The sequence below is a fragment of the Rattus norvegicus genome, chromosome 13 (genome assembly GCF_036323735.1).
Source record: "Rattus norvegicus strain BN/NHsdMcwi chromosome 13, GRCr8, whole genome shotgun sequence".
Lineage (NCBI taxonomy): Eukaryota > Metazoa > Chordata > Mammalia > Rodentia > Muridae > Rattus > Rattus norvegicus.
The window spans coordinates 86,377,382-86,389,581 of NC_086031.1; the positions used below are offsets into that span (position 1 = coordinate 86,377,382).

At 50.0% G+C, this 12,200-nt stretch overlaps 2 protein-coding genes across 7 annotated transcripts; both read left to right on the forward strand.

The window, feature by feature from the left end:
- The first annotated feature begins 297 nt into the window (after positions 1-297).
- On the forward strand, positions 298-8,142 carry Usf1 (upstream transcription factor 1). 6 transcript variants are annotated; one of them, XM_063272640.1, is made up of 12 exons: positions 298-426; positions 2,289-2,324; positions 3,827-3,919; positions 4,646-4,695; positions 4,845-4,960; positions 5,267-5,368; positions 6,031-6,226; positions 6,419-6,506; positions 6,644-6,702; positions 6,807-6,901; positions 7,126-7,254; positions 7,432-8,142. In XM_063272640.1, the coding sequence occupies exons 3-12, from the start codon at positions 3,912-3,914 to the stop codon at positions 7,519-7,521; spliced, it is 933 nt and encodes a 310-aa protein (XP_063128710.1). In that variant the 5' UTR covers positions 298-426; positions 2,289-2,324; positions 3,827-3,911; the 3' UTR covers positions 7,522-8,142. The 6 variants fall into 6 exon arrangements, with proteins under 6 accessions (XP_063128710.1, XP_006250328.1, NP_113965.1 ...); XM_006250266.4 differs by lacking the exon at positions 2,289-2,324 and having other exon boundaries at positions 303-426; positions 3,692-3,919; NM_031777.3 differs by lacking the exon at positions 2,289-2,324 and having other exon boundaries at positions 381-426.
- A 155-nt stretch (positions 8,143-8,297) lies between these two features.
- Positions 8,298-9,934, forward strand: Tstd1 (thiosulfate sulfurtransferase like domain containing 1). The gene is made up of 4 exons (XM_002728028.6): positions 8,298-8,606; positions 8,779-8,901; positions 9,392-9,554; positions 9,773-9,934. Exons 1-4 carry the CDS (start codon positions 8,543-8,545, stop codon positions 9,822-9,824), a joined length of 402 nt encoding a protein of 133 aa, XP_002728074.1. The 5' UTR covers positions 8,298-8,542; the 3' UTR covers positions 9,825-9,934.
- The last annotated feature ends 2,266 nt before the right edge of the window (positions 9,935-12,200 follow it).

Sequence of the window (12,200 nt, forward strand, 5' to 3'; positions counted from 1 at the left end):
CAAATTGCCCTTATGAAAGATGGCGCCTAAGAACGCCGTTTCTCCCTCTACTTCCTTTGACTGGAACTAAAAAAAGGCTCCGCCTACCACAAAGATGGAAATATAATATAGTCGTTCTTTTTTTTTCCTGGTTCTTGCTGAAAGCAAGTAGGACTCTAGCGACGTTCCCAACGATACTGTTTCTCTTCTGAGCCCGTATCAACTCACATCTCCAGGTCGGTTCTAGACCGCATCAAGTTTGAAGTGAACGGAAGTGCGGCAGCTCTGGGGCTGTCTGTAGGTTGGGCGGGTCGAGGACACACTTCCGCCCCTCACCAATATGGCCGCAGGCTGGGACTGCGCATGAGCAGCTGTCTATGGAGAGACCTAGATCCAAAGACGGAGAACGCTGCCGGGGGAAATTGGCGACTGAAGCGGCCTGGGCCGGTGAGTGCGTTGGAGCGGGCCAGAGTCCGGAGACGGGGTGGATCGGCAAGGCGGGGCACCTTTGGTTTTTGCTAGATTTTTCTCAGGCAAGGCCACGCCTGGGCACGGAGCCTTTGTTTTGGGGGAGGGGGCCGTGCCTGGCTCTTTATCTCCTGCCCTGCTTTGTGGGCCAGGCTCGCTCCCCGCCCTGGAGTGCACACGTCCCACCCGCCCCCGGTGTTCAGCTGCGAGCCTCAGGCCTCGGGAGGTCTCCGGCGTCCTAACCCGTCTCTCCTCCGCGGAGCAGCTGGGGCGTGGGCGAGCGGGGCTGGGCCGGCGGGGTCACCGCGCGGGCTGTGGGGCTCGCGCCTGGCGGGTGCTCAAGTCCCCAAGCGCCTACTACTAGTTGGTGGGCCTGGAGGGAGACGCCTCGTTCTCAGGCAAGGTCCCGGCGCCTGAATTCTTTGGGAACTTGATCTATTTGTGTGCGTGTTTCTTTTATTTCTTTTTTTTTTCTTTCTGCCTTTGCGTCTGTGCTTGGTGAGGACGTTTGCTGGGCCCTCCTTTTTTTTTTGAGCATGCAAACCACAACATCCTAGGCTGATTTCCGTGTCACATATTATTAATGCTCAGGAAACGCTTCCGGATGTACAACCAAGATTTGAGTAAGTAGCCTAACGCCGTTGCTGGGTGGCCTCAGAAGTTGCGCTGACAGCTGTGGGCTATACAGTTGCCTTCTGTGCCTTGCCCTCTCTTTCATTGCCTCCTCCTGCTGGCCATGCAACAAGCTTGGGAGGAGGAAGAGTTCCTCCCGTTAGAGGATGGAGACCTAGGTGGTCCCCAAGCCCGGACTCTGCCTCCCTTTGCAGCATTACTTTGTACGGACAGTTTCACTTTCAGTTCCTTTTTGTTGTTGTTTTTGTTGTTGATGATGATGTTACCGTTTTCTTTGCACACGGTCTTTCCAAGGCATATTATCCGCTAAACTAAGATTTTCCTTGGATTAGAAAGGTTTGGAGGATTATACGGGTAGAGCATTTTAAAAATCTTGTTCTTTCTTGTTGAGATTATTTTATTGCTTTGTACTGTGTAGCTGTTTCTTTCTGGAGGCATCTGTCTGTACAGTCCTTTGTTTTTCCTTTTCTCTGGCGGGTTGTCAAAAGTCCTAAGGCAGGAACATTGTAGATGGACTCCTCCCCCATTGTCTTCTTCAGAACCCTGAGCCTGGAGGTTTTTCCCCCCTCCTCCTGAGGCTTAGTTGATTTGGAGTTGTCATGGCAACATTTTAGCAACTGTGTTGCTCTACAGGAAGCCTTGCTGAATAAAATAAAGAAGCCTTGAATATGATGCACTTGGGCACTGGTGTTTGTAACAGATGCTGTAAATCTGGACTCTCACAAAACAAGAGCCCTGATAGCAGAATGATGCCCAAGAGCCAAACCTCAGTTTTATGTTTAGCGATGGTTTCCCAGTGGCAAAAAACATGTCAGTTTTTCCCTTCTTAGAGAGGACTGGAATGCATTTTCTGTTCTTACTTGATTTTGAAGCAGGATCTCTCTATACATAGCCTTGGCTGTCCTGAAACTCTGTAGACCAAGCTGGCGTTGAACTCACAGAGAATCACCTGCCTCTGCCCCCTAAGTGCTGGGACTGTGTGCACCAAAACCCCTGGTGAGGACTAGAATGTCTTTTTAGAATGTTCTTTTTTGTTTTTTTGTAGAAAGGGTTTCTCTGTGTAGCCCTGGCTGTCCTAGAACTCACCCTGTTGATCACCCTGTTGATCAGGCTGGCCTTGAACTCCGAGATCTGCCTGCTTCTGCCTTCTGAGTGTTGGGATCAAAGGATCCAACCACTACCTCCCAGCTTTGAATTTCTTTTTGCAGTCTGTGTCTGAGAAGCTGGAACCAGATGGACCGTAGGTAGGTAGGTAGGTTGGTTATGATGTGGTGGGTGTTAGTTAATAGTTTGGATAGTGGTGGTCTAAACTTTGCCCTTGCTATTCCTAAGGAGCTGCTGTCATCGAGTATAATGGCTTTAGTAATAATCTGTAATAGCTTCAAATACGCACCCTGAGACACATTGTTTCTCAGTCTTCAAGGATAACTTTCTCCTTGCCACCAGGAGTTGGGATGAAAATGGAGGAGCAGCTGAGTGGTGGTGACCATGCCTTTAATCCTAGCACTAGGTGGGCAGAGGCAGGCAGGATCTCTGAGTTCAGAGGCCAACCTGATCTACAGAGTGAGTTCTAGGAGGATCAGGGCTACAAGAGAAACCCTGTCTCAGAAAGGAAGGAAGGAAGGACGGACGGACGGACAGGTTATGGTGTGTACGTGCACATACATGTTTATGGTGTGTACGTGCACATACATGTGTGCGATGGGCTGGGTACCTGGGATGGTCAGGACAACTTTCAGGAGTTGCTTTTTGTCTGTCTGTTTTGGTTTGGTTTGTTTGAGATACGGGTTCTTTGTGTTGCCCTGGCTGCCCTAAAACTCTAGCCCAGGCCAGCCTTGAACTCAGAGACCCACTTGCTTCTGTCTCCCAAGTACTGGAATTAGGCGCTGCCACCACACCCTGCTTCCTGCGCCATACTAACAGCCTTTCTCTTGGTCAGAGGAGAGCCTTGTGATCATTTCTTGTCTTTCCACGTTCCTGGAGACAGGGACTCTTCGTGGCTACAGTTGGCACCCCACTTCTGGAGATTCTCTCATGTCTAGCTCTCTGTCGACGTGCCCTGTGGTTATACACGCTCGCACTACTGCATACCATTCTTTTCTTTCTTTCTTTCTTTCTTTTTTTTTTTTCTTCTTTTTTTTTCCTTTTTTCGGAGCTGGGGACCGAACCCAGGGCCTTGCGCTTGCTAGGCAAGCACTCTACCACTGAGCTAAATCCCCAACCCCCCCCCCCTTTTTTTTTTACTGCATACCATTCTTGTGTAGGTTTCGGTACTCACATTCATTCTGAGACTTTTCGTTCCGAGTGTCTTTTGAGCCACCTCTTGGTTCTGTTTGTTTATAGACAAGTTCTTGTAGCCCAGCCTAGTGTGAGACTAGCTTTGCACCCCAGGGTGGCCTTGAACTAATTCTTTTGCCTCCACCTCCTGTGTTTTGGTATTATAGGCACGGGCAAGCACACACCTGGTTCTTTTCCTCTGTAATAAAGTCTCATTCTATACCCAAGGCCAGCCTCAAGCTTGTACCATTCCTGTCTCTTTTCTCCTGAGTGTCAGGATTCCAGGGAGTAAGCCACCATGTCCCATGAAGAGTTGCTTTTTTGGTCATTGCAGGCCAGCCTTGCCATCAGAATTGGGAGAGCTGACTGCTCTTTGAGGATGATTGGTTTATCTCCTGGTTGCGTCTTCTTGGAGCCTGGGATGCCTGTTCAGTTGCTTTGCCTCACTGCAGACTCTGATTCCCACCAGGATTTAGCATTCAGACCTTGGCGTCAGGAGATACGAGGTCCTCCAAAAAAAGACCAGTGCCTCGGATGAGCCCCCTCACAGAGAGATGAAGGGGTAAGTGAAGAGGGCTGTCTGGGAAGAGAAGGGTGGCCTGGGAGAATGCAGAATGACTGAGCATTAGATTGGGGAAGACCTGGGTTCAGGTCCCAGCTCCAACACTTATCCGCTATGTGACTTCATTTCCCTATCTATAAAACTGTACACTGTTTACTTCATGTGCTGTTATTAGTATCAAGATAGTATGCTGGGCGGTGGTGGTGTGTGGCTTTAATCTCAGCACTGTGGAGGCAGAGACAGGCTTATCTCTGAGTTCAAGGTTAGCCTAGTCCACAAAACAAGTTCCCGGACAGCCAGAGCTACACAAAGAAAAACCCTTTCTTGAAAAACAAAACAAAACCAACCAACAAAAAAAGTGCTTATAGCTTGTAAGCACTTAGTGCTTATAGTCTATGTATATGGTAAATACTTAGTTACTAGTTTTGTTTGTTTGTTTGTTTTTACTTATTTTGTTTTTTGAGACAAAATAATCTCTACATATTCCTGGTTATTTAGTCCCAGCTGCCCTGGAACTCACTATGTAGACCAGCCTGGTCTCAAACTCACAGAAATCCACCTACCCATCTAGATTAAAGGAATGTGCCACCATGAGCAGCAGTAATACTGTCATGGTCTAACCTCGCCTAACGTCTGTTGTGGGTGCCAGTCAGTTGGGAACCATATTACCAGGTCAGACTTCTCACGTCTTCCATTTGTTTCTTGTTTTTGTTTCACCACAAATAGGCAGCAGAAAACAGCCGAAACCGAAGAGGGGACAGTGCAGATTCAGGAAGGTGAATGTTGAGTCAAGACTTAAGAGCTCATCCTCGCCTCCCCCTCTCCTCAGATGACCGGTCCACCTTCTACATTCCGTGTGTCAAGTGCTGTGCAAGTAGAACAGTGGGAAGTTAACTTCTAGATCTTTCCTTGCCTCTTAATTTAGGTGCAGTGGCTACTGGAGAGGACCCAACTAGTGTAGCTATCGCCAGCATCCAATCAGCTGCCACTTTCCCCGACCCCAACGTCAAGTACGTCTTCCGAACTGAGAATGGGGGCCAGGTAAGGGAGGGGCCAGGTGGCTGCAGATGTTGTTACCTGGGGTTGGGATTAAGGGAGGTGCATGAACATAATTTTGGGGAGCTGTGGCTTGGAGAATGAGATGAGACTGTGTACTGTTGGAAGCTTAGAGACTGGTGTGGGGCTGGGTGTGCTAAAGTCTGGGGGTTTGGGGGGCAGTTGCTGAGTCTGTCTCTGAAAGACTCCTGGGACTTTACATATACAAGTACAGAGGCTGTTCTGAGAGGGCCTATGGTTCTGGATATTTACTCTTGTCTTGTCCCTCTTCCCCCCTCTTCTTGCTTCTAGGTGATGTACAGGGTGATCCAGGTGTCTGAGGGGCAGCTGGATGGCCAGACAGAGGGCTCTGGCGCTATCAGTGGCTACCCTGCCACTCAGTCTATGACTCAGGTACTGAGGGGGAGACTGAGAGGACTAGAGAGCTTTTAGCAATAAGAACTAAGGAGCCGGGGTTGGGGATTTAGCTCAGTGGTAGAGCGCTTGCCTAGGAAGCGCAAGGCCCTGGGTATGGTCCCCAGCTCCAGGGGGGAAAAAAAAAAGAACTAAGGAGCCAACAGAAAGGAGGGGTGGAATTCGGGACAGTGGCCCAAATTTGGCCCAAAGTACTAGGTCCAGATATTTTCAACCTTTTGCCCCATTACCCTGTGGTCTACAACGATCATGCCTCACATGGAGCTGGAAGGGTGGCTTGGCACTTAAGAGCACCTCTTGCTCTTACAGAGGGAGGACCTGAGTTCAGTTCCTAATAACTGTGCGGTGGTTCACAACCATCTGGTTCAGGGATCGAATGTCCTTTGATCTCCATAGGCGCCTGGCACACACACTCAGAACATATATATACATACATCCAGGCAAAATAACCATACAAATCTTAAATGTACACACACTTGAATTTAAAAGAAACACCCTCATATTTTGAGTAACTTTAGTTTTGTGTTGGATTGCATTCATAGCTATCTTTGGCCCTGTGGCTTTCTGTGTTTCTCTTTCTTGAGGGTGATAGAGTGGGAATGCGTCCTGACTGACCGGACTCCTCTCATTTCCCTTCTCAGGCAGTAATCCAGGGGGCTTTCACCAGTGATGATGCTGTTGACGCGGAGGGAACAGCTGCCGAGACCCACTACACTTACTTCCCCAGCACCGCAGTGGGAGATGGGTCAGGGGGTACGACATCTGGGAGTACAACCGCCGTGGTCACCACCCAGGGCTCAGAGGCACTGCTGGGGCAGGCAACCCCGCCCAGCACAGGTGAGATGTTGCACAAGGCGGCCAGCCTGAGGGGCTGGGCTCTGGGATGTGCTGGGGGCTCTGGGCTTCAGCACATGACTTGTGGTAATAGGATCAGAGAACATGGTGAGTCTGGGCTACTTTACAAACTGGTGGGAGCATGTTCTCAAAAGGGGCCCAGGGTCTGATAAAACCTATCTCGTATCTTTACAGGCCAATTCTTTGTGATGATGTCACCACAAGAAGTGTTACAGGGAGGGAGCCAGCGGTCAATTGCCCCCAGGACCCACCCTTATTCCCCGTGAGTAGCCTTTTGTTGTTATGAGTGGTTTCAGTGCCTGCCAAATCTTACGTAATTCCTCACCCTAAACACCAGTCTTGGTTTTGTTTGCTTCTTTGTCTTTTGCTTGGTCTGTTCACCCTGGACTCTCTTATCAGGAAGTCAGAGGCTCCCAGGACAACGCGAGATGAGAAACGGAGGGCTCAACATAACGAAGGTAGGTGGTGTCCAGGGCGAAGCCAGGAGACCTAAGTAGATTTGGGAACTACAGCGTGAGGAGGAAGACTGGTGAGTCACTCTGTTCTTCACTTTGCCCCACAGTGGAGCGCCGCCGCCGGGACAAGATCAACAACTGGATTGTACAGCTGTCCAAAATCATCCCAGACTGCTCTATGGAGAGCACCAAGTCTGGCCAGGTCCTGGCAAGACCCTGGTAACGGGCAGGAGGCTAGAGTTCGGGAGGCAGAACTCCAAGAATGGTGTCAAGTAGAGTGTCCATGGCGGCCCTCTCCGTAACACTCTGAGATGCTGCATCCCCACTCTGAGGAGAGATAGCCCTAAAGTGTGAATGTGCTCGCTCTTGGAAGGCCAGCTGGGTGTTCGAGGCTTCCACCCTCACCTTGTTGGCTTTGCCTTGCAGAGTAAGGGTGGAATCCTGTCCAAAGCCTGTGACTATATCCAGGAACTACGTCAGAGCAACCACCGGCTGTCTGAAGAGCTGCAGGGGTTAGATCAGTTGCAGCTCGACAATGACGTGCTTCGACAGCAGGTCAGGCTAATTCCAGGACGGCCCCCTTGGCACCCTGTAGCTGCTGCCCAGTTTGGATTCCCTGGAAAACACTTACGTTGTCCTTCTCCACCATGGCTGTCAGGCTGACTCGATGGCTCAGCAGTGACACTATTGTTTTTTCCTAATTATTTCCGTTATTGCCTTCTTTCTGTGCAGGTGGAAGATCTTAAAAACAAGAACCTGCTACTACGAGCTCAGTTACGGCACCACGGATTAGAGGTCGTCATCAAGAATGACAGCAACTAACTGTGGGGACTCAGGGGCTTTGGGCCCGAGAACTGCACATAGCCCAGGAGCAACAGGCTGACCCCATGCCCCTCTCTTTCACTGCCTACTTCTGGCGTGGGACTCGGGGGAGTTGGGCAAGTGTGATTTTGAACTGAGGCCTGTGGCATGGCAGTCTGCAGTGAGTGCTGGGAAACCGTGTGGACACGCACCGCCAGCCTTGCCTGCCCCCACCGCGCAGTCCCCGGGCCCTGGTGCTCCTTTGGCACACTGCATGTGCTGTCTCCTTGGTGGACACTGGACACACGAAATCTGGGCTCGCCGCGTGCTTGCTTAGAGTGCCTGGCAGAGGGTCTGTGGGCCGAGTACTTCACTGGTTCTTCCTTTCTCTGAAGCAGAAGTTAAGATACATACCTGATTACTCTGGGGAGCAGGCTTACTCAAGAGGTGGGGAAGGATGCTAGCGGGCTGCTCTCCCAGGAGTAGAGGGGGCAGTGAGCAGCCGAAGCCTCTGCAGAAGGCCCTGGAGTCAGGGAGAGCTATAGGCAGGGCGGGTTCACAGAGAGCCCGCCCTGTTCCAGGGGTGGTTCTTTTTATTTCTTTACTTTTTTTTTTTTTAAGATAAAATTGTTTAGAGCCACAGTTGTCTGTCTTCCTCCTTTTTGTGGGGCCCCGGGGGAAGGGAGTGTGCATATTACTCTTTGACCGGTAAGGGCTGGGTCAACCTTTGAGTGGGGTGCTACTGTTCTCTACTCATTACCCAGAGTCCTGGCACCTGTGCCAAACCTGGGTGAAATTTCCGGCCTAAGCTGGGCAGTCTATAAAGGTATAAAGTATGAGCGAGTGTTAGAGGGATCACTAACAGGTGCTATTGGACTCTGTGTGTGTGTGTGTGTGTGTGTGTGTGTGTGTGTCCTCGAGTGGCCATGCCGTGTGTGTGTGTGTGTGTGTGTGTGTGTGTGTGTGTGTGTGTGTGTCCTCGAGTGGCCATGCCCTTGCTTCCGGTTCCGGTCTCTGTCTGGGCTCTGGGAGAGAGAGGGAGATGCTTCGGGTTGCAGTTCTGCGTCAGAGTCACACAGGTGCTGCTGCTGGAACCATGACTGGAGGTGCCTGAGAACCCCTGGGATGTGAGGGTGAGGTGTCTGCAGGTCCCCTGGGGAGGGCTGTTTGTGGAGAGAGGAGCATGGGGTGTGGCTGCAGGTCTCAAACAGCCAGGGAGGGGGGTGCAGAGGCAAGTGTCTTGTCCTCCAGCCCTCAAGTCTTTCTTTTCTTTCCCAGTGCCTACAGTCTCCTTCTCTGAACTCCGTCAACTCCTAGCCTCAGGCAGGGCCAGGCTCTTCGATGTCCGCTCACGGGAGGAGGCAGCGGCTGGTACCATTCCCGGGGCACTCAACATCCCTGGTATAGGATTTCCCTTGTTGGCAGAGGAACTGTCCACGATGGTTTTAACTAAAGGAGCCTCATTTAGTACGCAGTGGGGTTGGTGTGTGGTAGACATAGGGCCTTATATTTTGCTCAAGCCAGCCCTCAGGTTCCCTAGGGAAAGGCTAAGTGGAGCCGATCTGGCAGCTGAACTAGCTCATCCAGTTTGAGGGGACAGCAGGTGGCCAGAGGGGCAGAGCCCATCTGAATGCCGACTTCCCTGAAGCTGGAAGCTTTAATCCACTTGATCTTCCACTGCCGGCTTAAGGCTCAGCGAGGGGCAGAGGTTGCTGGCCTAACTTTGCGTTGGTGTGTTGTTCCTTGTCTTTGAGGATGGTGTGGGGAGGGGGTGGCCACCGTATGTTTGGAAGGTCTCTGCAATAGGCTGCTGCCAGGATTCATTCAGCTCTTTCAGCCCCATCTTGTGAACCTCTGCATGCCACTAGCTTTCCAATTTGTCCCCTCTCAGTGTCTGAGTTGGAAATGGCCTTGAACATGGACCCAGCTGCTTTTCAGACTTCATACTGTGCTGAGAAGCCAAAGCTAGAAGACAAGAATCTTATTTTCTTCTGTCAGATGGGCAGGCGGGGCCTCCAGGCCACACAGCTGGCACAAGGTCTTGGATACACAGGGTATGACAAGCATAAGGCTTGCTGGCTGGGTACTGATGGGGACTCTGTCTGCTGGACCTGTCCTTCCCTCAGTATTTCTTTTTTTTTTTTTTTTTCTTTTCTTTTTTCTTTTTTTTTTTTTTCAGAGCTGGGGACCGAACCCAGGGCCTTGCGCTTGCTAGGCAAGCGCTCTACCATTGAGCTAAATCCCCAACCCCAATATTTCTTTTTCTCCACAGGGCTCGAAACTATGCCGGGGCCTATAAGGAATGGCTGGAGAAAGAGGGCTAAATAGAAGGCTTACTGATTTGTGATTGCTCTCATGGCCACCTTGGTGTGCTCGGCAAATCCTTGTAGTGTTTTACACATGACAAATTTAAATAAAAAGAGCATTTAATGAAGTGTTAAGCATTTAATTTGTCACATGGACAAAAAAATTATTCTGGTATTAATCTAGTGCTGTTTCCCTCCCGGTCTTTGTCCATTCGTCTGTTCCCTACCACCCAATTAAAGCAGGCAACTGAACATGACTTTGAACAGTATTCTCCAGCCCAGAATGCACATCAATTAATTATCTAATAGCCTCAAAAAAAATCTTGGAGCTAGGTGGTGGGGGAGTGGGTTGCGGGGTAGTGGTCTGTGCCACCAGACAAAACCTGGTAAGGTTCAATGGACTCAGGAACCAGGTTCCTGCAATGGAACTCGTGACCACAATACCCCATGGAGAGGACTGTGACAATCAGTCACTTAGGGACAACACCTGAAGTTCTTCCACATGCAAATGAGGTATCCCTAACATCTCAGACCAAGCCAATAAAAAGCCTCTGCCTCTAGATTCCACCCCAATTTTTATAAGGTCCTATCCACAAGGAATAAAGAGTTATTTCACCAAAGATGCCTGAGAGCGCCTGTCTTACTGAGCTGTAACACTCCCGGGAAGGGTTTTCTCTCCCAAAGCTTTTGTTGTTAACCTGACATGAGGAGCTGGGTGTGCTAGCCTGACCACCCACAGTCTCTTCCTGCTCCTTGGTCCCCTGCTGCCCACTGTGTCCTACAGCCTTCCCCTTGGAGAGCTGTAACTCTTTGGCTGCTGTGGCCGAGCCAGAACCCCCTTAGATCTCCTTGAACGGAGGCAGTGGCACCAGCCTTACGTTAGGTTCTTATCTGGTCTGAGGTACATTGTGAACTCTGGGTAGCCAGGGTACAGGATAAGTTCTACGCAGCCATGGTAACTAGCATAGCAAAACCTCTGTAGCAAAAGGAAAACCCCCCACTGGGCTTGATGGCCCACACCCTTAAGTACCAGGCTGGGAACTCAGAGGCAGGTGAATCTATGTGAGTTTGAGGCCAGCTTGGTCTACCTGGTGAGTTCTAGGCCAGCAGGGCTACATTGTTAGACACTGCCTGAAAAGAAAACCAAGTCACAAAATGAACAAAAAACCCACATATGGGCTGGTGAGATGGTCTAACAACTAAAGACACATGCTGCCGAACTTTATAACCTGAGTTCAATCCTTAGGACCCACAGGGTGGAAACACAGACTGACTCTACAGGTGAAGTGGAAATTTCTGGTTCCTTGGAAAGTTAGTTATGTCAAATGCTGTTTTGCTGGGGCACAGAGGTGAAAGGATGTTTGCCTGAAGCAGACACAGGTGAAGGAATGTTTGGCTACAGCAAACACATGAAAGGATGCTTGATGAAGGAGTATAAATATGACCCCCACAGACAGTGGGAGACAGGCACTGAGCCCTGGTTTGGTTTGCTCTGCCTTGTTATTCTTCGCTAAAGACAAGCATGTATTGGTTCACCTTACATAGTGTTTTCTGTGGAGCTCAACTTGTGATAACTCTGACATTGAGAGAAACTCACTCCAGCGCAGCTTGTGGCATCTGCAGCCTCCCCTCAGGCTAGTTGGTGAGCCTGGTGGTTTCTTCAGAACTGGACGACAGCTGCCTCATCATATTTGGTGGTTGCTAAGGGACTGAACTGCTGCCCAAGAAGATTGAACTCACCCCAAAGAACTATTACTGAACAGGTCCCCTTCCCTCATATCTGAATTACTTTTTTCTACCACTACCTCTGCTGGTTGAACCTAGAGGAGAGGCTCAACCCTTATTAAAAGTAGGTTGCAGGGCTGGAGAGATGGCTCAGCATTAAGAGCATTGACTGCTCTTCCAGAGGTCCTGAGTTCAATTCCCAGCAGCCACATGGTGGCTCACAACCATCTGTAATGAGATCTGATGCCCTCTTCTGGTGTGTCTGAAGACAAAAAAAAAAAAAAGTAGGTTGCAAAATCTTATGCCTACATACAGGTTGCCTCTGGCCTCACGTATGTGGCATATACCCATATACAACACACAAAATATAATGTATGTTTGTCTTTTTTTTTTTTTTTTTTTTTTTTTGACTGGAGCTGAGGACTGAACCCAGGGCCTTGCACTTGCTAGGCAAGTGCTCTACCACTAAGCTAAATCCCCAACATCTAATGTATTTTTATAAACTACCTAAAGTATTCCTTGGGGCTGGAGAGATGGTTCAGCCGTTAAGAGTACTGAGCATTGTCTGTTCATCCGAAGACCCGGGTTTGATTCCCAGTATCCTCAGGGGAGCTTATGACCATCTGTCCCTCCAGTTCCAAGGGACCCGACACTCTCACACATTCTCCG

What these genes read in the sequence shown, in the direction of transcription:
- Usf1 (XM_063272640.1), top strand. An exon ending in GACAGTGCAGATTCAGGAAG is followed by an intron (nt 4,696 to 4,844) that starts GTGAATGTTGAG and finishes CTCTTAATTTAG; the next exon opens with GTGCAGTGGCTACTGGAGAG. An exon ending in GAGGGCTCAACATAACGAAG is followed by an intron (nt 6,703 to 6,806) that starts GTAGGTGGTGTC and finishes TTTGCCCCACAG; the next exon opens with TGGAGCGCCGCCGCCGGGAC.
- Tstd1 (XM_002728028.6), top strand. Translation starts at nt 8,543, where the DNA reads ATGCTTCGGGTTGCAGTTCTGCGTCAGAGTCACACAGGTGCTGCTGCT. An exon ending in TGCTGGAACCATGACTGGAG is followed by an intron (nt 8,607 to 8,778) that starts GTGCCTGAGAAC and finishes TTTCTTTCCCAG; the next exon opens with TGCCTACAGTCTCCTTCTCT. An exon ending in CAAGGTCTTGGATACACAGG is followed by an intron (nt 9,555 to 9,772) that starts GTATGACAAGCA and finishes TTTTCTCCACAG; the next exon opens with GGCTCGAAACTATGCCGGGG.